Source organism: Sus scrofa, chromosome X (genome assembly GCF_054392235.1).
Source record: "Sus scrofa isolate SSC_HxYL_T2T_F1_AM1 chromosome X, Sscrofa_HxYL_maternal_Yorkshire_Landrace_v2.0, whole genome shotgun sequence".
Lineage (NCBI taxonomy): Eukaryota > Metazoa > Chordata > Mammalia > Artiodactyla > Suidae > Sus > Sus scrofa.
In genome coordinates, this window is record NC_139401.1 from 61,717,519 (window position 1) to 61,742,745 (window position 25,227).

Genomic DNA, 25,227 nt, shown 5'->3' on the forward strand with positions numbered 1-25,227 from the left:
TTGAAGACTTACTGCTGATGTCACCTCCTTTATTAAACTGGACAGACATTGTTAGTCCACCTTCCCCCCTGGGTTGGGGGTGGCTTGCAGGCATCTCCAACAATAGCTCTACTTTAGCACTTGTCACTCTGTTATAATTACATTGACATGAAGACCCCTTACAAAACAAGAAGTTCCTTAGGGACAGGAACCATGTACTTCATCACTGATGAATTATATCGTAACAGGAGGGGTGACTCTCAATTACTATTTTTGAATAGCAGTATAATCAATCCTCCTTTCCCTTGACCCCAAATCCTGTACCCCAGTTAAATGTGTACAGTTCAAAGACTTTTTCTAATCAGTCTCTGATTTCTAGACACAAGGAGAAGGTCCAAGGGCTCTGGGCTAAGGTTGCTTCCTGGCCCATTCTCCCCCACCCCCTCCCTCATCAGCTACCCCCACCCCACACTATTAGAAGCAGCCCTTCCCAGGGACCTGGTTTTATAAATCCGAGGTTTCAGGAGGACCCCAGCGAACACTGACCCTTGGTTCTTATTCTCCCTGGACCTGGAGTAGAAATGAGCTCCAGGTAGCTCACTTCTCATCTTTAGGTAAATCTTTGAGGGCCAGGGGAGAGCACTTTGTCTTAGCTTATATGGACACCTGAGTTCTGAGTTCAAGGCCTGCCAACCCTGGCATGAATTCACACTACTCACATATAAAGCATGAAAATGTTTAGAGAGCAATTTCACATCTGTTATCTTTTTTGATCCTTCTACAGATGAAGAAACTGTGGCATGATTTGCCCAAGGTTGTTCTCATTTAGTGCTGGTGCTTGCCTGGAACTTAGGTTTTTTAGGTAGCTTTTCCCTCTATACCAGAGCATCTCAAACTTCAGAGTGCATTAGAATCACTTAAAGGTTGTTAAACCAGATTGCTGTCTATCCTTAACTTTTATGATCCAATCAGGAGTGGGGCTCAATAATTTGCATGTCTAACAGGTAATGCTGTTAAACCATGAATCTACATCAAGCTGTTAATTTGTTCTGTGCCCTTGGGCAAATTCCTTCCCTTTTTCTCAGTCTTAGTGTCTCAATGTATAAAATAAGGGGCTAGATTAAAACTAGGATTTCCAAGCTTTTCCAAGCAAAGCCCATTTTGAAAAAAAAAAATCTAATGTACAGTATCAATACATATACAAAGGATAAAATCCAGACTTGCTCTAGAGAAGTGCTGGAAGGGAATCAAGAGCTTGCAATACCATCTCCCCATAGAACAGATGCTGAGCTGGTGTCTCAGAATGCACATTTGCAAATCCCTTGACTAGATGTGGCCTAGATGCACCTTGAGGGCTTCTTTAGCTCTGACATTCCACAATGGTAAGACTTAGCATTTGGTGAAAGAGGGAGGAGTTGGAGGGAAACTGACCAGTGCAGGAAACTGTTCTGCCCATGCCTTAACCCTTTGGGGCTGCTGGGTTCATGGACCCCTGCAATAATCTGATTAGATCTGTGGACTACCTCTAGAAAAAAATGATTATATACACATACCCACAAAGACGTGCAGTATATACTTTGAAGTGTTGGGGACTCTCTAGGGGTCCTTACTCAAGTTTAAACCTTTGAATGGGCTCTGGCAGGACATTTCCACTAACAATTGGCATTTTTATAGCATACTCCCTCTCCATCATTCCTAGGCTAAACCACTTCTTGAGCCAGCTTCTTGGCTGGAATGTGGCTAGTTCTGTCCCTTGTTTCACTTTAACTGGGCACACACTAGCCCCACAGAGATGCCCACTCTCTTACCCAGCTATCACTCTCCTGAGTAGGGGTAAGAGATACTGTAGCCAGTCTTAACCTGTCAACCACTATCCTTGAAATATCACTTTGAGAAAAACAAAGCACTTGTGGCATACTGGAGTTTTCTTAAGGCACTTAGCAAAGGCATCAGATTATCATAATTGATGCCCTTTGTCCTGTCTCACAGGGCAGAGGGCTCTGAGGGTGAGAACACAGTTTATTCATCTTTCTCTCTTGGCAGCTCTGGGCTGACAAGGGAGGCACTCTGAATGTCTGAAGGAACTGGGTGTTCCTTAAATCGTTCCTTAAAGACATTTTTCTGTCCCAATGCCCACAAGAGGGAAGTCCATTCTTCTAGGCAAAAGGAGTAGAAAAGTGACAAAGAAAGAGGTTTCCCTTTGGCTTTCAACTGCTGTTTTGTGTCAAGTGAGAACAGGTAGGGAAATGAGCCAGAATCCTGTTGGGTAAGCGAGCAACAGCGATCTGGGTCTTCCGGCTGTCAGGGAAGTTCTGAGCTTGACTGGGCTCTATGGCCAATAATGTCTCTTCCGGGGCCTGATGCTTCCTAAGCTGGCTCCACATGGCATTTCAATGAGGAGTGAAAACTGTTGTCAGAAAAAAGGTATGAGTGGAAGTGAGCCCAAGGAGCCTAAGGACCCAGCTCCTGCTCAAAGTTCTGTTATGATCCCATCTTCTCTGGAGCCCCCAGAATAAAGGAAAAAGTACACAGCCCCTCACCTCACCAACACCAAAACAACAGTTGCCTATTTATTGTTTTTCAAAACAAAACATATTCAAAATTCCACCATGATGGAAAACTGAGCTGATGCAGCTGTTGCAGGCTGTTTCCTAGGTTGTTTCATGGAGCATCAGGTGCACCAAAGGGAGGGGGGAGAAGGGGGAGGCTGCGGTCCCAGCAGCACTGGGTGAACATCTGCACCAGGGCAGGCATCAGAAGAGCTGCAGGCCAGTTTTGAGCCTGTGAAGTTGGCCCTGGCTCCAGAGAAGGCCTTCCAAGTTGCTGCTGCTGTTGCTGCCATTGCCACTGCTAACACCACAGCTCAGGCCCAGGGTGCTGGAGAGAGAGGGGAGGCATGTGGTCAGGGAAGGAGGCAGCATTAGGCTTTGGAGGGCCTAAGCATGCTTGATGTTTATGTCTATATGAGGAGGCCCTCCCATATGCCTGACTTTACAAATACACTTGAACAAACCCAAGAAACCACTTCAAGATGGGCCCCAGGGGTAGCTCTGCCTTCTCATCAGTTGGGGGAATAGAAAATGAACGGAACTTTTCAAATGAAACTTTATATAGAACCTCAGTACATAAACCAGATTAAAGTAGAGCTATTTGTGCTGAGGTAGGAAAGGGAGACCCACACCACCCCACCTCCAGGACGGTATACTGAAAGTGGCTGTGTTAACAGTATTTCTTCCAAGACCGTTATCTTGGGGACACTGGGCTGGACCTCTTCCACTCCAATAGCTGGTTAAGAAGCCCAAGGCCAGGTTTAAGCTGCAGGGATAGGCTCAGATCCTAACTCAGGACTGCAAAATTACTCTAGGGAGAAGACTGGCTTCTCCCTTCCCTGGCCCTGCTCAGAACACTCCTGCTTCCCCTGCTTCCTGCAGGTCAAAAGTCCTTTCAGGTAGATGAGGGTGACAGCTGAGAACAAAGCCACCACTATTCCCCTCAGGCAAATCCAAGGTTATACCACTGCAGCTAAAAAAACCCTTAGAGATGATCTAGCCCCATCCCCTCCCATCACCCACCATCTCATGGACAAGGGAACTGAGGCTCAGAGATGAAAAGGGACTTGCTCAAGGCCACGTAGCCAAGTCGGGGGTAAAGCTGAAACAAGGAGCACAGGTGGGCATGTTCACTCTAGCTAAGTCTCCCTACTACAGGGTGTGGGACTGGGCCTTCTGGATTTAATATCCCTACCTACCCTGATGTTCAAGACAGCCTGACTCAAGAGGGAGGAGGTCTGTCTCTAAGACATATATGTGGACCCCACTCCCAACTACAGACCATATGGATACCCCACCTGCCTCCTTTCCTCTGTAAGAGGCCTACTACCCCTGGTCAAGGACAGAGAGTCCATGACACTGCCTTGTGCCTGGCCTCTGGGTTCCACAGCCCTCTTTCTAAATGTCTAAAGGAAAAGGGGCTCATCTCCCAAGAAGCGGGTAGGTGGCAAAGGGACAGACACTGTTTCATGGGCCCACAGAGGTCTCTCTCTGGTACTCACAAGATTCTCCTGGTCACAATGGCCCTGCATTCTGGAATGTACAGGCCCTCTGAACGGGCTCTTTGTGTTACCAGCAGAGCCCCTCAGCAAGAGCTGCTTGGTTCCTGGCTCCCTGATGACACAAGGGCTCCTACGCTTGTGATCCAGAGGCGAGTTTTTGAGGGACAGCATGGAGCCCTGCATAGGCCTTGCTACCAAGATGTCTGGACAGTGCAAGGAGACCTAATGATTATACTGTGCACCTTTGGACAAATCCCTTCCTCTTTCTGGGCCTCAGTTTCTCCTAAGGAACATGAAGAAGTTGGACTAGAGCTGTTCTTGATCTTTTAGGAGTGGTGGACCCTTTAGAGAAATTTGTTGAAAACTATGGACCTGTCCTTTCCTAAAATGTATGCACACACATACATAAACACAAACTCTCTTGCTCATTCTCTCTCTCACACACACATAAACACACACAAACTGAATGCAATTTGAGAGGCAGTTATGTGTGGCTGCCTCGCTGGTCTTCCACAATAGGGGCTGGGAGACCTGGCAAGGGCCCAGTCAGGCATTGGAGCTTACACTCGATTGATTTAGGCCCTGACTGGGTATAGCAGCCTCCCCGACCTACCCTACTCTGTGTCCTTCCCTCCTTGTCTCCCTCCCTTCATCCATCCCTTCCACCCTATCTCCTACAGGAGGCAGAGAAAGGGATGAGAAATCCTAGTGCTATGGGTACTCACCTAGTCTTGCATGTTGGGGGTTCCAAACGCTGCTCTAGAACAGGCTGGTCCAAAAGATACATGGTGTCATAATTCTCCAGCATAAGCTCTGCTGGGTCCTCAGTCTGTCCTGGCATTCGGCCTAAGGGGAAGGTGTCCCACCGTACATCTTCTGTGGAGCAGAAGGGGTAAGAGAGGGCTGATCAGCTAGTTCTCAGATGGGTATACAGGCACACCTACCCTGTCCATCCACCCACCTACCTTAGCCTGCTCAGCATAGGATCTCTATGCACCTCCAGCCTCACTCCTCTCTGTGCCATTTCTCATGAGTTCCTCTCTACCTTTGTGTTTCCCACCCTCCACACTCCTCCTTACACTCTTCATGGCCCTTCTTCCCTTCTACGTGTTCATATGCAGCACCCCCACCACAACCCACCCACCCTGCATACCATGCACAACTACAGATATTTTTCTTCCTCTCTGTTCTTCTGCCACTTCCCCAAACATGTTCCTACACAGAAAAAGACAATGACATCTTCATACCTGGCTGTATCACTGCCTCAACTGGTCATCATCATCCCCGTTTACACACACACTCACACTCATGTACATATAGCCTAGAAAGTCTGAATGCCCCAGAATTCTCACTGCACCTTCTTCCCAGACTCAAAGATACCTTAGTGTATCTGAGTGTCCTACATATCTTACACATCTACACACAACCTCCACTCCCCCACTGCCCGCCCCCCCGCATGTCTTAGTGATGTATCATTTCTTATTGGCTTTGCTTTGAGAGATATACATACCTGCCTACATACCACTTCAGGGTAAACACTCAAAAAAGAGGTATTATGCTCCCCCTGCAAAATCTTGTTGCCCACAAATGCACACACAAACATCCCTTCTCTAGGGAAGGGCTCTCCCACTGCATATCCTTATACTGCCTAAATATACATACATAAGCACAGAGACCATATCTTCCACTCAACAAATGCTCCTAGTTTTATTCCTTCCCCCTCATACTTCTCATGCACAGGCACACAAAACAGGAAGCTTAACATCTCTGCATCTCCATATATGTATATATACACATACACAGGAAGCAACAGCAAGGAGGAGAGGGAATGATTTCAATGCCCTAGCCTTTCCACATTCACAAACCACTCCTCACCCACTTCTTAGATACTCCACTTCAGAATGGACCATACTCCCCACACCCTCTGCCCTATGACTTAAATAACCTCCACCCAGTATTACATTAAGTCCCTTCCTCCTCTTTACACCAGTACATCCAATGTTTTCAAGTGAAGCCTTCACTGGTGAGCCCTTCCAAGTAGATCCAGTTTCTGGCCTCCTCTATCTCCCTGGTATCCAAAGAATTTTCCCTGTCATAATGCCCCTGGTATTCCAGAAATTATCAACTCTGGACTAGCTTTTTATGCTACTCAAAGAATCCCCTGAAGAAAGGTTGTACCACTGCCTGTCCATCCCCCCCACCTCTGGCTCTCTTACATGAAGGAAGTGGTGTCTTTCTTAACTTCCTGGATTGCCCTATGCATAAAGACACCTTTGTATAAGGGACCACTCCCCTCATGTCTGTCAATGACCTAAACATTTTCCCTCCCCATTACTAACACTCCCAGCCCTGTCTGCATCACTGCCCCTGCCTCTCCAGTCTGATAACACTTGTATGTGTCCTCTCAGTGATAGCACAGACCATACAAACTATCTCTGGATGGCTGTCTCACTGCCTATTCTCGCACCTTTCCATTCTCTCTCACTGAATCCACTTCTCTCCCTCATACAGATTATCTCCTGGTCCCCATGGGTCTCAGCAACTCTGCCTCCTCTTCCAAAAACATACATGACCATGTGTGCAAGATGTACATATAGCCTAATTCACATTTTCTCTTTTCACAACCCCTACTTACACACACACACAATCACAATTCTGCTTGAGTCAAAGCCTCTTCCTTTGGCCAATTACAAAGATCCACAAACACAGCCCTTCTTGCCCTAAGAGATTTCTCAGTCACCGTGCCTTGGTTTGTCCAGCATATGCAGGAACACACCCATTCACACATTCACTTCACACACCCATTCACTTACTAACCCTAGCACTCAGGGTCTTTATGTCCCAGGCCTTTCACACACAGGTCCACATAAGGGCAAAGACTCCAACTTTCCCCTAAGTTCCTTCACTGCCTTCCCACTTCTATTACTAGTTTCCCATCCACCACACCCAGACTTGGCTGTTTGTCCTCCCTCCTCCAGGCTCCATCACACAGGTGTGCCCCATGTCTACCCTTTCCTCCAGTATGTACACATATATACACATACCCATGCGCGCACAGACTGTTCATTCCTTCCGCATCCCCCTGCCTTAAGGTTCCTGCTCCCCAACCTAAATGAGAGCACTCGAAAAACCACCCTTGGGAGGACCAGATTCAAGTTCCGCCAACTAACATCCAACCCCTCTGCTCCTTCCCTGCTTTATCTTACTAACTTGTACACTCACCAATAAACTGCACTGCTCCTTATTCTCATCCTTCTGATCTTTCTTCCACTTCCTCTGACTGAATGTCCCTGGGTCCCTTCTTTCTCATACACATAGTAAAATCCTGTCACATTACCACCAGGCAGTCACATGCCCATACACATATACATAGAAAGTACTATTCTTGGGCTCCCTGCTCCTGATCACCGCACATGAAAAACACACAGAATCATACATAATATCCACTGCCTAACTCTCGCTCTCTGTGTTTTGCTGCCCAATGCCCACACCCACACCAGTCCCTCTGAATGTACTCTCTGAATGAGGCAGCTGGCAGCATGATGGTGTTAAGGTTCCTGGCGCTCACATACTCCATCCTAAGGGGGAGGGAAGTCTGCTGTCAAACATACACCAGGCTGCCTCCCAGGTTTGCCTCACTCTGGCTACTTCCCATCTTTTCTCTTGGGCAAAGAGAAGCCTCAAGAGCCAGCCAGAGAGGGAAGAAAGATGTGGGCAGAAAGTGGTTATCAGGCTTCTCACCTGAGCTAACTTGCCATGCAGAGCCCTGCAAAGCTCCTCTTTTCTGGGCCAGGAGTCTTGTATGCTCAGCAGTGGGAGACTCTTCCTCTGCAGAGAAAGGCCCCAGCTCCATCCTGTCTTCCTCCTCCTCCTCGTCATCATCATCATCATCATCGTCATCGTCATCGTCATCATCATCATCATCGTCATCATCTTCTTCCTCCTCCTCCCACTTCTGTTCATTATTTTCTTCTTCTTCTTCCTCCTCTTCCGCCTGGTCTTCCAAGACCTCTTTCTCCTCCCTTTCATCTTCCTTGACATCATTAAAGCTGCCCTGTTTCTCCTGCTGCTGGGCTTCTCCTTCAGGCCCAGAGCTTGAGCCAGCTGGTTTGAGGATCCAATACAGGCTATCTAGTGTGTATGGAGACTTTCCAATGGGGGAAGCCTCTGAGCCCTCCTGTGCCCGGTTGTTTTCTCCACTCTGGGTATAAATGGAACAGATGCGCAGCAGTTTCTCCTGCTCTTGGTCTGGCAGGACCTGACCCATGGCTTTGAAGATGCTGAGCAAAGGGAGGGATGGGATAAGAAAGATTTAAAATCTCAAGTCACTCTATACTCCAACACTTTAGTTTGAATTTGTTCTCTGAGCTTCTAGACCTGCCTCTGAAAGGCGGTACAGTAGATCAGACAGAACACAGATATAAGAGGACCGTGGACTTCATATAATTCATCTTTGTGGCTCATTTCCATTCTCAGTAAAATGAGGATGATAACAACACCTAACTTAGAGGGTTGTTGAGAAAAGTAAATAAGATGGATCACACAGAATGCCTGGCACATAGTGAGCATGCAATAAATGATAGCTATTAATCCGTACTGAAATGTTATTCAAATACACAAGCCAGCTAATAGGCCTGCAGGGCTGAACATGAGAACGGCAGATCCTTCTCTTTAGCTGAGCAATCTATCCTAAGCTCCAAAGCTATGCCTGGATGTGTGCCGTGCTCCTTCTGCATGGAACACAAAGTGTGATCCCTTTTTGGGAGCATCTGTAGCCCAGCCAGGAATGGAGGAAAAGAAAAAAAAAAAGCACCAGCTGACAAGACACAGCAGGATGTGGGAGGGAGGTCAGATGAGCACTACAGATCTGGACACTACAGGGGCTGAGGGGAGGCATAGAGCACAAGGAAGGCAGGAGAACAAGGGAGGGCTTCGTGCAGAGACAAGAGCAAGCACACCCGTGCAGAGACAAGAGCAAGCACACCGGGCTGTGTGCATGAGGTGAAAGTAGCCTGGTTCAAGGGAAAGGGTTGTGCTGAGGAGCTGTGGGAGAGCAAGAGAAGCCTGTGAAGGTTAAGTGTGGGTGTTGGTGGAGGGGGTCACCTGACATCTCTGAGCACAGGTGAAGGCTTGCATTTCTGAAGATTACCATGGTGTTCATGTGGAAGATAGCCTGAGTAGGGCAGCCTGGAGACAGTGAGACCAGGGAGACTTGGCTGAGGGCTGACCCAGGGCACTGGCAGCAGAGATGGGAGTGAGAAAAGCTGTGAAAGACAGTCAGACAGAGAGTAGGGCTTGGTGACCAGATGGTAAGGGGCAAGGAGAAGAGAGTTAAAGATGATGACATCGTGCACACAAAGGACGGCACTAACAGCAAAACCACCAAAGATACAGAGCCGTTGGGAAAGAGAGCTCCTGGGGCGGAAGAGTGTGAGCACCCCTTGCAGAGTCTCACAGAGAACCAGGCACCTACCAGGCACCTGATCACTGCTAGAGGCATGGGTAGGGTGGACAGATGGACAGTTTCCTTCTAGATGTATTGAGTTTGAACCAGATTGTTCACAGAAGGGTCACGTGCTCAGTGGGCCCCAGATGTAGCCTGGCTACACAGGTGTGGTTGCTGGTCACTGGCTGCTGGGGGCAGGGCTGGGAGCTACTGACCCCACTGGGAGACTAGGGGGCCCTCTCGGCAGGGCTAATTTCATATTCCAAGTGGGTACTGGCTCAAATTAAATTGATATAGGCTGGCTGAGGGAAGTTCTCAAAAACCTTCCAGCCTTGTTAGTAAGAGGAAAAGCCAGAGAGGAACTTTCTTCCCTCTTACTATGGTCCATTAGTATGATTAATAATAAATATTCCCAGGCAAGATGCCATATTACCACTGTTTATTATTACCTACCCACTCTTGAGCTGTCTAATCTGACCACTGAGGTTCAGGGGTGACAAGAATCTTAAAATCTACCTACTTCCTCAGGTTTGTCTGGTCATAGCTCAGGACTGAGAAGGTCACAGGTCAGGCTGGTGGAAAGAAAGCAGATCTTGGACTCACAAGACCTGGGCCCAAGTTCCTGTCCCACCACCAGCAGAGACTCAATGTCTTATCTGTCAAATAAGAGTGTAACTATCTCCACCTCCAAAGACTGTTGTGTCAAATGAAATGAAAGAGCTTCTGTGAACAAACACAGTACCATGCCTAACACTTAATCGCCAGTGGTATCTTCTATTTTTCCTCTGGGGAAAACAAATGTCAAGTTCTGTATGTGTAATTTAATGTAGAAAGAGCACAGGAGTAAGCACAGGATATGTGGATTCTGGCTTCTGGCCCTAGCTCTGACTTGCAGACTTGCTACTGACTTGCAGCATAATACCTGGGAAAATCCCATTTCCCAATCTGTGTAATGGAGTGATCATGCCTAGGTTCACTTATGATCTGGGAAAGGCAGGATCTGTGCACAAGAAACTGTACCCAAGTGAGTCACTGTTATTGCTGGCATGTGTTGCATCCCTCTGTTATGCTTGGGTTTGGAGATCTCCGTGGTCCAGGCTTCTCCAAGACCAGCAGCTTCTGCAGGTACTTGGGATTGGAAAGTACCTTGAAGGCCACCTATCTAAACCTCTCCATGCTGCTATTTTCATTCCCTCCCCCCATTACATACATACACATGCCATGATTTTTTTTTTGGACTTTGAAATTTCCTTTATTCTTTTTCTTGCTGGAAGTACCCAAATGCTTCTGAGACTTTTTGGTTCTCCTCCCAATTTCCCACCAATTCATATCACTTCCAGTCTAGAGCACACAAAAACAGGAGATTTGGCTGTTTGGTTCAGTACCATCTCCTGTCTTGCACTAAGTGATTTTGTCAACAAGGCTACTTTTTTTTCTCTTATAAGCTACTACTGTGTCCCAAATGTCATCAAGGTTCGAGAAAGACTTTCTGATTCCATGGGAAGATCAGGGGACTAAGACAGTCTTAGCATCCAGACTCCCACTTCATTTATTCCTCAGGCATGGAGTCCGCTCCCACCAAGCAGCTCTGCTGGCAATAAGACAGCAGAGTACAGTTTAGTTCAACAACATTTACTGAGGACCATTTGGGGCCTGGACTTGTACGGTGTGCTGGGGCACAGATGGCTAATGCAGAGCTCTTGCCCTTGGAAAGTTTAGTCTAACAGAGGAAAGGAGACACTAGGGGACATAGAAACAGCAACACAAAATCTCAGATTTGAGAATTACTTGAGAGAATCAACATGACAGGGTAGATCTCACCACTGAATGAGATGGAGCAGAGGAGGAAGATCACTTTGTGGCTGAGGTGGAGTAAGATGACCAATGCTCTTTCAGTCACAGTAAGGTACCTGGAGGCCATCCAAGGGGAGATATCTGGTATGCAGTCAAATACAAGCAGCTGAATCTTGGGGGAAGGGACTGGACTAGATAAAGAGATTTAGGCCTTGGTACTTTATAGGAACTAGGAAAAAAAAAAGCCTGGGCATTTCAAGGAAGGATTGGTAAAAAGCATCAATGCAGCAGACACAGCAATGGACAAAGGCCCACTGAATTTGGTAAATTAGGTCAAAGCAACTCTGGAGGTGAATGCCAAATTGTAGCAGCTTGAGGAGTAAGAAGGTAGTGAGGAAACTGAGACTGTTGAGTATAGACTACTCTTTTGAGATGTTTTGATGGGAGGGGGGAAGGAGTGATAAGCTGGTGATAACCCAACAGAGGGATGAAGGGTCAAAAAAAATTTTGCTTGTGTTGGAGTCAATTGTTTTAAGATGACAAAAATTCAGGCACATTCGCAGGTCAAAAAGCAAGAGCCAGTAGAGCAAGGGAGAGGCTGGGGTGAGGCCCCAGTGATGCTGGCAGAGGTAGCTCCAGAGCACAGGTAAAGGAGTAGCCTTTGAGGTTGGGCAAGGCCACCTCATCCGGAGACTGGCAACAATGTTGACAGTAGCGGCAGATCAGTTCAGGAGGGCTGGAACTCAGGGAGGGGCCCCTGCTGGAGGCCCTCATGTGCTCTAGGAAGCTAGGGTGAAATGGGAGAGGGGGAGGGGCTCGAGGTAAGTGGAAAGGGTTTAGAACAGTCAGGGAACAGGAGAAAAATTGGGTAGAAAACAAGTAAAAGTTCAGACAAACAAGCAGAACTGAGGCCTGGTCCAAGATTAAAATCATACCTCTGCAGTGGCAGCAATCCACAGGGCTATGTAGTTTTCTCCAGCAGAGCTCAGCTACCTGGGCTGAGGAGTGGGAGAAGCAGAGTAGGCAGGATCAATTCCAGCTCAGGGGTTTGCAAGTCAGATAAGCCAAAGGATAGGCAGAGCTGAGGGTGCTGATGACAGGTGGCTAAAGTGATCAACCACAGATAGGACTGAGGGTAAGCAAGGTTGAGGAAGGTAAGAAATGAAGAGATGGAGGTCTGGATGTAGGCAAAGAGCAGATGTCAAGGGATGCCAACAGTAAGAACTGTAACGACAAGAGAGGGTGGTCACCGAGTGGAATGCTGGCATGTAAGCTTTCAGAGGTGGAAAAGCTCTGAGTGATGGAAATGGGTTTCTGAGTGTAGTGGAGAATGAAGGTCACTGGAGTTTAAGAGCTGCAGTGTCAGATGAGTCACTCAAATGAAATAGATATTGCTCCAGAAAGCAGGAAGAGAATTGAGTGATAAAGCCTTCCATGAGTATGAGGGAAGTGGCTTGGGTCAGGTAATGACAGAAAAAAGCAAAGGGAGACAACCACATATATTTATAGGAACCAGTGTAATATTCAGATTAACCATAGCACCCAGGGTGGATTGGGTAAGGGGGAATCACAGGAGGTATGGTTATCATGATAAGCTGGGGCAGAATCAGAAAGATCTTTGAGTATCAGGCTCAGAAGCCTCGACATCATTAAGAAGGCAATAGGGAGCCACTGAAGGGTTGTTAAGCACCTACAAGAGGTATATTTGGGGAAAATAATAGAGATAGCACTGGGCATAGAGTCAGAAGCACCTACAAGAGGTATATTTTGGGGAAAATAATAGAGATGGCACTGGGCATAGAGTCAGAAGAATAGGTTCAATAATAAATAGCAGCTACCATTTATTGTGCACTTACTCTGTACAGGCCACTGTGCTAAGCACTCTGCAGGTGGGAGGATGTCTTGCCCATTTTCATATTGGACTCAGTTCAGCCTTGTCTCAGGCAAGATCTTAGGCAAGATTAGGCAAGAATAACCTAACCCTTCCCTCTCTGGGACTCAGTTTTCTCATCTGTTAGTAGGAGGGGGATAGAACTAGGTGTCCTTGCAAGGGTTTGTCCAACTCTGCCATTTCATGGCTGTGCAGCCTGGAGGCTTTCAGGGTCTCACCCTCTTACCGGATGGAATTCAAGAGACTTACAGCTGAAGGAGTTGGGGGCTGGCCCAGCAAGGTGAGCCCAAGCAGGACTCGACCACCTGGGGCCAGTCAAGGGTAGCAGAGCAGTTGAATAGCCTCCAGCTCCTTCTTGCTTCCCACTGGCTTGCAGAAAATCGGCGGGCGTTCCGGCCTGAGAGAGAAGAGAGGGCTTGAGGAGAAGGAACTAGAAAGCCCCCCCTCCCAATCTTGTACCTTGAAAAGATTGGCCCTATCCCTCCCCGTACCCCCAGACTTCAACTCCCAACTCTATACCTCCCAAATGCTCAAAGCATTCAGGGCTCTTTGCCCCAGCCCGGTTTACTTGGCTCTGAGAAGAAAAATGTGAAGGGAGATTTGTCCACTGCTGCTGCAGGGCCTCTTGGGCGGACCTAACACTTTAACAAGGGATGTGTCCACCAGGTTCTACACAGCTGAGAGCTGAGGACAGTTGCAGATGTTCCTGACCGGGCTGCATTAGGCCCTGGGGCTAGGGCTAATCTCCCTCACCAGTCTTGGTGTTAGCCACGATCAGTTCAACAGTCCATCTGAGGATGTAGGTGGGCCGGATCCCGGTGTCCCCTAAGGCTGGCAGCTCAGACAGCATCCTCTCCAGCAGGGACTGTGTGAAGGTCTGGGAGTGCAGGCCCCTGAGCAGGGGCTGCCAGAATTGAGAGAACGGCTTTGGCACCAGGACGTCACTCAAGTCTATGTTTTCTGGTTTGTGAGAAACAACCATTGACAGGAAAAGGGGAGGAAGGGAGGGAGGGAGGAGAGGAGCAGAGAAGAGGGTGAGAAAGGGAAAGAGGGGAGGGAGGGAAGGTGAGAGGGAGAAGAAGGGCCCCACCAACAACAACAGAGTTGCCACCGCAGAACAGGAGAAAAGAGGAGAGCAGAACAGTGGGGAGAAAAACCAGTTAGTGTTTGGCAAACAACTGACTCAAAATGAGAGTATAAAAGAAAAAAGAACTCTGGTTCTAACTTTAGCTTTGCCAATAACTCACTGTGTGACTTTGGGTCAGTACCTTCCCCTCTCTGGACCTCAGTCTGCCCATCTGTAACATGAGGATGTTGGACTAGATGACCTCACAAGGCCCTTCCAGTTTTGCTGTTCTAGCTCTCTAGCAAGTGGCTAAATCACAATTAACATAGCACAATAACATTAAGATCCCCACCCCCACCCCACCCCATCCCACCCAATTCCAAGCCACCAAAGAATAGCCCAACAACTGCTTATCAATGGGATTACATGTTCTGTTCAGCCAAGAGGGGCTTCCAGTAGGTATGGAATGGTGTAAGAAACAGCCCTTACCCCCTAGTCCAGGGCCACCCAGCCCACCCCTGATGTTCTTGCCCAGGATACACAGTACCCTAAGGCTGCAGTGAGCTTCCAGGACCCTACCTTCATAGTCTATCTGCAAAGCTGCCAACTGTTCAAATGTGGGGATGAGAAAGCCGTCATCCAGAAAAGCATCTAGCACAGCATCCCTGGAGCAAGAGGACACTTAATTAAGTAAACTGAAGCAGGCAGAAGATCCTTTCCAACTCCCCTATCCCCTCCTAAGGCAGCTAATATCTCTGGGTCAAAGGGAAAACCAGTATGGGGTAGGGGAGAAGGAAGGCAGTTGAGAGATGGATCTCAGGCTTGAGATATGAGGCAGTGGCTGAGCCAGAGACTGGGATCAATGGGTTTTAAACAAGCATTTACTGAGCACATGCTAATCTAAGGACTATAACAAGGGCAGCAGTGGCTGAACAAGCCTGAAAGCACAGGTGGAAAAAAGTCTCAGGCCCACAAAGGAATTAAATACTTGAGGTCACAGGTTCAAGGGCTTTTAGACTATAGTTCCTGTTCAGTCTTTGTTTCTCTTGACAGTCCTCTAGTCTCCTACCCCTTTCCCTGGCTGCACTCTTTTAGAGCTTAGAAGCAGAAACTTTGGAGACTCAGTTACTAGACTAAGTATTATCCTCATTCCTAGGGACTCCAAGAACCCAGAACTAAGATACAGAGGTTGAAAGCACAAGCTGTAAAGGTAATCCCTCATCTCTATCTAGGCTCAAACCAAAACCAGCAACAGCCAGGTAGCTGTCTCCTCCAGAGGCAGAAGTTCCCTATGAGAGGGTCTGCTAGCTGACTGGGCAGAGAGGGAGAACAAGAGTTCCCAAGATATCTAAATGTCTAAAGGGTCGTCATGCTCAGATCCCCCCCTCTACCAGCTATCTTTCCATCCATCTTTCATCTCCTCAGGTCAGGTCAGTGCGTGTGTGCGTGTGTGCGTGTGTGTGTGTGTGTGTGTGTGTGTGTGTGTGTATCCCTTTGCTATGTGTATATATTTGCTGTCTGTATATATCCCTTTGCTGTATGTATGTTTGCTTTACGTGTGTGTGTGTGTGTGTGTATCCCTTTGCTATGTGTATATATTTGCTGTCTGTATATATCCCTTTGCTGTATGTATGTTTGCTTTACGTGTGTGTGTGTGTGTGTGTGTATCCCTTTGCTGAAAGATACAGCCAAGAAGCCTGGACTAAAAGACATTGATAAAACACCTTTAGAGCCAGTGGCATCCTGGAAATAAAGAAAATGCCAGGGGCAATCCTAACCTGCACTGCAAGCTCCCACCGAGGCCCAGTCTGCCACCTACATCACTTCCTATATTCTCTGTTCCATCCCAGATTCTTTCTAACCTCTTTCCAAAGGACTTTCTAGCTGGATTTAGGTAGCAAGTCCCAAAGAGCCATTAGGAAACAAATGGATAGATAGACACTGTCTGCTCTGGACTGCACCATGTACTATTTGGAGGAAAAAAGAAGGCTTGTGGCCATGCTGGGTGGGCCAGTGGAGACTTACTCTTTCAAGGATCCAGGCCCTGGAAAAGCCGTTCCTCTGTGCCCCCGCCCCCCGCCCACCCAACCACAACTATTCAGGGGATGATGATACTCTCCAATAGCAGTTCAAAAGAAGAGATGAGCAGTGCCAACCTCAAAATCTTTACCTCAAAATCAGACAAAGGAGAGGCGGCAAAAAAGCAAAGGATTAAGGGCTTTTTCTAGTTGCCAGGAGCTCCATATACCACGGGACAAAGAAGAACAAAGGTGGCCAGGGAATTGACGACAGTAGACATTGCTGCTCCTGGACATTTCAGTGACTCAGAATAGGCAACCCCCACCTGGTAGCTGGCAGGGCTTGGGGAAGAGGATCATGAAGAATGCATGGTCACCCATCAGGGGTGCGGGGGGGGCGGTCAGGATTACCCCTGGGATTGCCTACAGCAGAGGTTGGGAAGCTGGGATATGAAAACCAATTTCAGTGAGACTGTTATGCTCTACCCTAGAGAGTAGGCAGCCCTGAATTATTTAGTTACACACCTGTTCTCCCATGTAATGCCCTTGAGCTCTGCCAGGATGCATTCTACAGGTGGGGACAGGTTATTCCATGCCTTAATGGCCTGAGGTAAATACCTAAATTTCTCCAGCACCTGCAGGCAAAGAGGTTCCCATCAGGAGGATGGTTCAGCCAGGCAACCCTCCCCCGCCCCTCCAGGATCCCTTCTCACAGGACATCTCAGCACCTCCCTTTAGAGGATAGGGCAGGGGATGCAGAGGTGGGCCCATAACTCCCCTATTGGCCCCTCAACTAAGATATCCTGACTGTTAAACTCCAGGCATTCTTCTTTCCCTTCTTCCCCATCCCCCAAAACTCCCCAAGGATCCTAATAACCAGTTAACCCAATACTGAGATATTCAATGAGGGCATGTGGTTGGAGTTGGCCAAAACCCCTTAGATCAAGGGGTGAAGGGAAATAATCAATGGGTTATGGGAGAAAGTGAATCAGGAGACCTAGGTTCTAATCTTGGTTCTATCACTAACTGCATATGTGATCTTCGACCAATCCCTTCACTCATCCATGGCATCAACTTCTTCATCTGTGAGAAGGGTTGAGCTTCTAAGCTACCTCCCTTCCTGCTAAAACAGCACCCCTCAAGCTCACCTGATCTAGGAAGGTTCCCCTGGGAGCCATCTGCTGATCAGCTGCAGTACTGCAGGGCAATGCAATCACCTACACCCAGTTGTTCCCTACCACCCAGTGGGGATGATTATCCAAAAACTCCCATCATCTGCTCCCTTCCATTGGTGGATCAGCCAACTGGACTCTGTTCCTCTTGTCTTCTTCCTATTTCCCCCCTCTCTCTTTCCAAGTAGTTCCCTCAAGCTTTGCCACTTTTCTTTCAAATTCCTTCTCAGGACTTTTCTCAGGTAGCTGGAAAGAGGGAAGATATGGCTGGGTCAGGTAAGAACAGGCCAAATCAAGGGCACATACGTACCTTAAACTGCTCCTCTTCATAGGATACAAGCAGTTCTCGGGCTCTTTCTGAAAACGCAATAGGGAAATAGTTAGGGAAGCCAGCCCTGAGCCCTGCTCCTGATGGAATTTTAAGCCCCCTCACCTCATTTCTTGAGCTGTAAATTGGGAAACTCAAATTCTTGGCTCTCATGCTTCACAGGCTAAAGGAAGATGGTCTGTGACCACAATTTTTTCCCAAAGGAAATGATGAGCCAGGGAAATAACCAGTGTCAACCATAAGCCTCAGTCTTCCAAGCTCATGGGCCCCTTTCTGCACTTCCAAGGACACCTACCATACAACTCTTTATGTCTCTGAGCCTTTTGCCATTGTGGATCAACCTCTTTGTTGCCTTCGCTGTCTCCATCAGCCCTGACATCCAGCTCTGCACCTTTCTCCTCATCCTTAGGCTCTGGTTTCTGTTCTGTGATGTCATCAACAACAATGTTTTTATCTTCCTCTTGTTCTTCTTCATCTGTCTCTTCCCTGTCCTCCTCCAACTCCCAGGTCTCTCTCAGGCTGTTCTCTAGCTGGCGGCACCAGTAGGTCTTCTGAAGCCAATCCAGGACAAAGTAACAGCCTAAGGGGGAGAGGAAGGCAGGCAGTGCCACAGTAGCAGCCACAGGCAAGCAGCTCCTAGCAGGTCCCCAGCCTCATTTGCCCCAGGGAAGAGGCTTGGATCCAAGAAGGCACAAATCTCAGATATCTACAAATAGCCCTTCTTGCTCTGGGTTAGCCCCCTGTTCCTTGCCTCCTCTCACTCACCAGACATTTCCTAGAAAAAACTAACACAAGATTTGAACATGGGATGCTAAAAATGGCAGAGGGCTAGCAAGTAGGAGAATAGGGACACAGCACCACCAGCTAGCTGCATGGCCTTAGCCAAGTCTTTCATTTTCTAGATCTGCTTCCCCAACATGAAGGGGCTAGGCAGAATCAGGGTTTCTTAGCTGGGACGGGTTGTCCAAAAACCTCTGGGTTCAATACATTTGACAGCTCACACCTCTCAACCCACTCACCTCCATTTCCCTCCTTAGGCACAAAATTTAAGGTGATGCCAAAAAACTCAGTTAACTGAGTCAAAACAGGATCAGAAGAGTACCTTACCAAGCTATACTGGAGCTCAAAGCAAAAGGAGAAATCAGTAATACAAAGTATTTTTATTTAAAATTTTTGATATTTTATTCATCATGGAGTTTTCTTCTGTATTAAAATATTATTTATCTTGATTACTGAGCTTTTGACACCCTTTTAAAATTTGTAAGTGCCTCACTTGGCTCAGCCTAGTCTTGGCTCTGATCCCAGTGAAGACCCTCCTTCCCTCTCTCTCTTCCCATAGTGTCAGCCAGCCCAGGCATCTGGGCTTAGCTGTACTAGCTAGGTATACTCCCTGGGGACTCACCCCTGCGGCAGTCATTTATATGAGGCATTTTCTTGTGGGTCAACTCATGGCGAAGTTCAACAATCCAATCTGGAATGTTCACCTGATTGGGGGAGGGCATGAGTGTAGAAATTAGAAAATATTAAAGCTGAATGAACCACAGAGATTAATTAGCCTGGCTTCTCCTCATTTCATAGACAGAGAAAGTGAGGTCCTGAGAGAAAGTTCCGATCTTAGATGCAGAGCCAAGATTAGAAACCAGGTCTTCTGATTCTTTTTATGCTCTGTAGAGGTGATCTTGAAAATCAGAAAACACTGCCAACTACCCTCCTCCAACGAAGAGAGTCCTGCGAATGAGCATTAACAATCACTTTTTCCAGCCTCCCTCTGCCTTGTCTGTACCAGTCCCTCTCCCAGGGTACCCTCTACCACCCTTTCCCTCCTTATTTCCTCCCAGACTTCTTCCAGGAAGTTTCTCTTGATGGCTGAGAACCTGGCTGCCCTCTACGTTTCTACTCATTTCACATACTCACTCAGGGTAGGGATGTCTGGCATTTTCACCCTGCTTGGCTGAGTTTGTCTCCTCCCTCACTGTCAGCAACCAGAGGGCAGGCAGTTTAACTGCCATCTCTTTCTTGTCCCATTCTAGTGGCTCATTGGGGTGCCTCAGCTTCACCTGGGCTACTCCCAGCAAGCTGGGCAGGCCAAGCCCACTAAAGATAGAAACCATGAGCAAGGGTACAAGACTACTTCCAAGGTGGAAGCTGAGGCTCTGGGGTTCTTGCTGGGCTTGGCTGATAATGGTAAGATGAGCTAGTTTGACTGTGTACCCACATCACCCCATGCCCCATTTAGTGAGTCCTGCTGGGGAGAGAGAATTGAGCAAGGCTACTCATACGCACCTCCTGAGCCAGGAACTTGAGGGGTAGCTTGACAAACTTTGTCTTCCTCTCTGAGATAAGGTTCACAAACCTAAGTTTGGGGGAGAAATAAGTGGCACAGCCCAAGTAACTGTTTAATTCAAACCAACAGGGCTTCAAAGCACCTTGCTGAGTTACTGACACCTTGAATTTTCACAACCTTTCCAATGACTGTTCTGTCCTGTTCTTATAGTTGGTGTCAGCCAGAGCAGGAATGGTTCCATCCAGTCAACATTTACTGAGAGGCTGCCCTGTACTGAAGCCATGCAGATGAATAAAGACACTGCTCTGGCCTTGAAGAGTTCAGTTTAGGATAAATGACATAATACAACACATTACCCTAGAACATAATGTGTTATAAATGCTAGAACAGACGACTATATCGAATGATGGAGAAGGCACAGCTAAATGATGGAGAAGGCAAAAAGAGCTAGGGAGGACCTCAAGGCAGACAAAGGGAACAACAGTATTAGATAAGCAAAAAGACTCTGACAGATGAGAAGACTCAGAGGCAACCTTTTTCCTGATGTGCATGAGACAGCTAGAACCACTCTGAGTCACTCTGTAAGTCAGGAACTCCCGGGCCATGTCTCCATTTCCACAACTCAGCAGTCATTCAGTGTTCGTAGAGAGAATGGGAAAAGAGTAGTGCTAGGTATAGATTGGGATAGGATTAGAAAATCCACATTAAGGACATTGAACCATTTAGGAAACTTCCTCAGGTGAAAGAATTAAAGGGGGAAAAATACACTGTCAAAGCTGGAAGAGACCCACAGAGATCACTTAGTCTGACTCACCCCCACCCTACATTCCAAAGAAAGGGAAAAAAAAAAAAAAAACAGAAGAGAGAAGGCTTTCAGGAAAGAAGAGGGATGAATGTCTGTTAACAGGGGGTATCAAAAGCTGTTAAGTTAAGCAATCACAGGGTGACCCATACACAGGGACACACAATACCTTCTGCTTCACGTAGCAACCAAAACCAGACTTTGCTTATCATGTGCTACCCCCACACTCCCACCCGCAAAGCCACCCCCTACCCCTACCCATGTAGGTCTTACCTGACCAATGCCATGCCATAGAGCAGTCTAAGTTCATCAGTGCCCAAGCCACCAGTTACATCCATGAGCTTACAGCGTACCAGGTCAGCAGTAGAAGCCACTGCCAGGGGGAGTTCGTTGCCTAACCTAAAGGGCCACAGTCCAGCACCATCATAAAGGTCCCTTATACTGGCCCACCCTCCACCTCAGGGCCTAGGCTTCTGTAGGCTATTCCAATTATATACTGGCTCAAAAGCGTGTGGACAGACACAAATTAAGAAGGTAGGAAGAGGGAGGGTTATGTCCAGCAATTACATACGGCATGAGAGGCTGGTTAAGATATACACAGGATATCTAACTGCTACACAATCAATGAACAATTAAGTTTGGGTACTCCTCTTTCTTTCACCCTGAAACCCTCAACTCATTCAGCTAAAAAAGACCTTATTCTTAGATACATTAACCCCTTATCTGCTCCCAATTGAATCTTACCTTCTGTACTGAAGCACCCCATTCAAATACGGTTTTGCAGGCAAGCTCCCCCAATCCCCACCTTCTTAATTCAAATCAAAAATCCACTCTAGAGTGCTACTCCTTAAGCCCTGGCTGGCTCAGCCACAAGGGTCCCTCCAGCACCCACCCAAAGATGGGAGAAGGTTAGGGATAAAGCTCACTGATTTGACAAAAGGGCTGTCGAGGCACACCCCTTTTCTTTCCGCAAACGGGATTAGTGCCAGAGCTTGGCTGCGACCTTCCCACAGGAACTTGGGAGAGGGGCGATGTTCAAACCACTTGTAGGGGGACGACTAGGCATTTAGAAGATTGGTTAATAAGGCCTTAAGCAAATCCTACAAATGAAGAGGTGAAGTACCACCAGCGCGCTGCAAGGAGGGCTAACTAAGCCTGCCGCCTTACCTGCTTCTCCACACGGTGATGCGGTTCAGCGCGTACCGCTGCAATTTATGGTCGTCACAGAACAGATACACGGTCACCTGATCCCACTCGGCCCTACTGAGCCAAGCGACCACGACACGCTGGGTCCAGAGTGGCGACAACCCTTTCTCTTTGACGGACTTTCCGCACCAAGCACTCCACACGCGATCCATCCCCAGAGGACCCAAACCCGGTTCAGTCCAGGATTCCCACGAGACACCGGGCCGGACGCCAGAAATTGTGCCCCCGCACTCCGAACTAACTTCAGCTCAACGTGCTACCCTCACTCCAGCCCCACCACCAGCCAATGGGAGAGCGTGACCCCGACGCAAGCCCGCCTCCCAGCGTTAGCATAGCAAATCGAAACGCGAGAACTGGAGGCCAACCGAACCGCAAGTTGCGGGAACAGCCTAGCCGAAACGACAGGAAGTGTTCTTTCCTCAAAGCAACCGTATCAGCTGCAGGCGTTAGTCTCAAAGGTTCCGCTAATTTCCTGGTTAAGAGGCTCCTGTCCCAGACCCAGAGGGAGTGCAGGAGGAATTTTAGTTTGCGCTCCTTGGCAGGAGGGGTAGGGATTGCGGTCGTCCAGTGTACTGGAAATGCACTGATGTTTTTTCATTGCTATGAATCAGTTCCTGACTCATAAAACAATATTGACCCTGAAGCAGGACTGCAGAGCAAATATCTAGTATTTTAGAAGTTCCCCTTGTGGCTCAGAGGTAACGAACCCGGCTAGTATCCACGAGGTTTCGGATTCGGGCTTCAATCCCTGGGTGAACCCGAGCTGCTGTGTAGGTAGCAGAAGTAGCTCGGACCTGGCCAGTTGCTGTGGCATGGGCTTGCAGAAGCCGCTGGGATTCAACCCCTAGCCTGGGAACTTCCATATGCCACGGGTGTGGCCCTAAAAAAAATTTTTTTAATAAAAAATAAAATGAAGTATCTAAGTATCTAAAGTTGGGTTAAAAAAAATTGTCTGGTTTTTCACATTTGTACAGGAGGGACTTAGACTGGGTGATCTCTACGTTCTTTTCCAGAGCTGAAAATTGTCAGATTTACTCTGCCAGCATTCCACTGCTATGTTGGTTTCAACATCCACAAAGTTAAACTTAGTTCTTCTGCACAATTCCTTGAGATTCTGGAGTTCAGGGGCGGGGGTGTGTGTGTGGCAATATTATGATTTTACAGGTATGATTTTAGCCCTTCTGATTTTACAGGTTGGCTAAAATATGTTCAAAACTCTGTCCCAATTCTTCTCACAAGAATTATTTTCTGATCTAACACTTGAGAGAACTGTTAATAACACTCTACCAGCATCGCTGGGAGTAACTCTTTTTCACATTACAGCAATAAATTCCAATCCATTCTCCATATGCACTTCTTTCTCCAGCCAGCTTCTCCTAAGATCTAGTCTGCCCACGATTATTGAATGATAGTCATTCTATCCTGAGTAAACATGCCAAGCAGTAGGGCAAGTGTCTTCAAGAAACCAGATAACCTTTCCACATTTGGGATGTTGACTGTGTTCAGGCAAAGACAGGGAAATGACTTATATGACTCTTTAGGATCCAATCCAGTCAAAGGAGCTGCCAGGTCTGCAGGAATCATTCATGAACATTTTGGTGGTTTAGACATTACTTTTGGTTAGTACTTTTCAGGTTAAGGGCCCTATCCTTCCCCTTTCCATCCCCACAAATCTGAAGTTCTCTCTATTCCATGTGTTCTAAGAAAACTTGACCAAAGCACATAAAAAGAGTATCATGTCTAATATGTGGCAAATTAAGCCTGAGACCTATTGCAAATGAGGAATTACTGGACCAAGTCTGATTTGAAGAGGCACTATATTAATTTCCTGTGCTGCTACAACAAATTTCCACAAACTTGGTGGCTTAAAATAAAAGAAATTTTCTCATAGTTCTGGAAGTCATAAGTCTAAAATCAGTATTATTTGACTGAAATCCAGGTGGGTTGGCAGGGGAAAATCCATTCCTCATTTTTTCCAGCTTCTGGAGGCTAATGGCATTCCTTGGCTTGTAACCACATCATTCCAATCTTTGAGACCAGCATCTCCAAATGTTTCTCTGATTTGTCTTCACTTCATTTTTTCTCTGTTTGTGTAAGATCTCCCTTTGCCTCCTCTACTACATGTGATTGAATTTAGGGCCCATCTGGATAATCTTCCCATTTTAAGATCTTTAATTTACATATATCTGCAATTAAACTTACCTTAAATTTTTTTTATTGTATAAAATATCTTTTTTAAAAAAATTTCCATATAAAGTAACATTCACAGGTACCAGGAATTAGGCTATGGATGTCTTTGTGGAAGGGCGGGGGGGAGGGGTTCAGCCTACCACACCCACTACGGAATCCATCTTTGCATATGTCAAGAATCCTAAGAATCCCTGCACATGTGGTGGTGTGGGGCACCTCCAGCTGTACCAGTGGGTTTGAATTAAATGAGCACTCTCCAAATATGAGGCATTGCTTGTAAAATCTTAAAACACATCAAATTTATCTCCGAGCTAATGATTCCCTTTATATGTTTCCCTTCCTCTACTCACCATTTCCCTTCCTCTACTCACCCCCACTCTTGTGCATCCCATCACCCAAGGCAGTCCTAACTCCTCTACTGAGCATCTACCTATAAGTTGAAGCCCTTCAAGCCTCCAACTCTGATCCTAATCTCTCTCAGAAACTCTATACCCATTTAATCATCTCCCTATTGCACTCAATATCAATCTGTCCAAAACTAAAATATTTTCCCCATAAGTCTGTCCCCATCCAATATCCTTCAATACTAGTAAATAGCAACACCACCCATGATCAATCAGACTTCAGTCTCTACTCAAACAGTGTCTGCTTGAATTCTAGCCTAACCACCTGTAAAAACTTGAGCAAGTTATTTAACTTCTATATGTCTCATTTTCTTTATTTTAAAATGGAGAAAAAAGAGCACTTACCTCACAAGATTTTTGTATAGATTAAAAGAGATAAGTGTAGAGCCCTTAGAAATATTACTAACACATTGTAAGCACTTGAAATATTAACCTATATTGCTTTTAATAGTATCATTGTCTACTATTCCACTTCCTCCTTTGCCTCCATGCTGCTTTTGCCCACAACTACATAATCTGTCTAGTAAATCCTACTTACTATTTATCTATTTCTTTTTTCTTTTTTTTTCTTTTGGTCCACTACATGCAGCAGCTTG

The 25,227-nt window shown here is 47.0% G+C and overlaps 1 protein-coding gene across 7 annotated transcripts; it reads right to left on the reverse strand.

Annotated features, from left to right (window-relative positions):
* Positions 1-2,515: 2,515 nt before the first annotated feature.
* Positions 2,516-22,292, reverse strand: LAS1L (LAS1 like ribosome biogenesis factor). Of its 7 annotated transcripts, none has more exons than XR_014835124.1 (14): positions 21,999-22,292; positions 21,105-21,230; positions 20,029-20,098; positions 19,148-19,229; positions 18,041-18,325; positions 17,728-17,774; positions 16,771-16,880; positions 14,807-14,892; positions 13,915-14,121; positions 13,411-13,558; positions 12,206-12,268; positions 7,772-8,310; positions 4,756-4,906; positions 2,516-2,856 (listed from the first exon to the last, which is right to left on the reverse strand). XR_014835124.1 is itself a non-coding variant. In XM_021080066.2 (14 exons), the coding sequence occupies exons 1-14, from the start codon at positions 22,187-22,189 to the stop codon at positions 2,733-2,735; spliced, it is 2,217 nt and encodes a 738-aa protein (XP_020935725.1). In that variant the 5' UTR covers positions 22,190-22,276; the 3' UTR covers positions 2,516-2,732. The 7 variants fall into 7 exon arrangements, 3 of the variants coding, with proteins under 3 accessions (XP_020935725.1, XP_020935726.1, XP_020935728.1); XR_014835125.1 differs by having other exon boundaries at positions 13,915-14,459; XM_021080066.2 differs by lacking the exon at positions 12,206-12,268 and adding an exon at positions 14,409-14,459 and having other exon boundaries at positions 21,999-22,276.
* Positions 22,293-25,227: the final 2,935 nt, after the last annotated feature.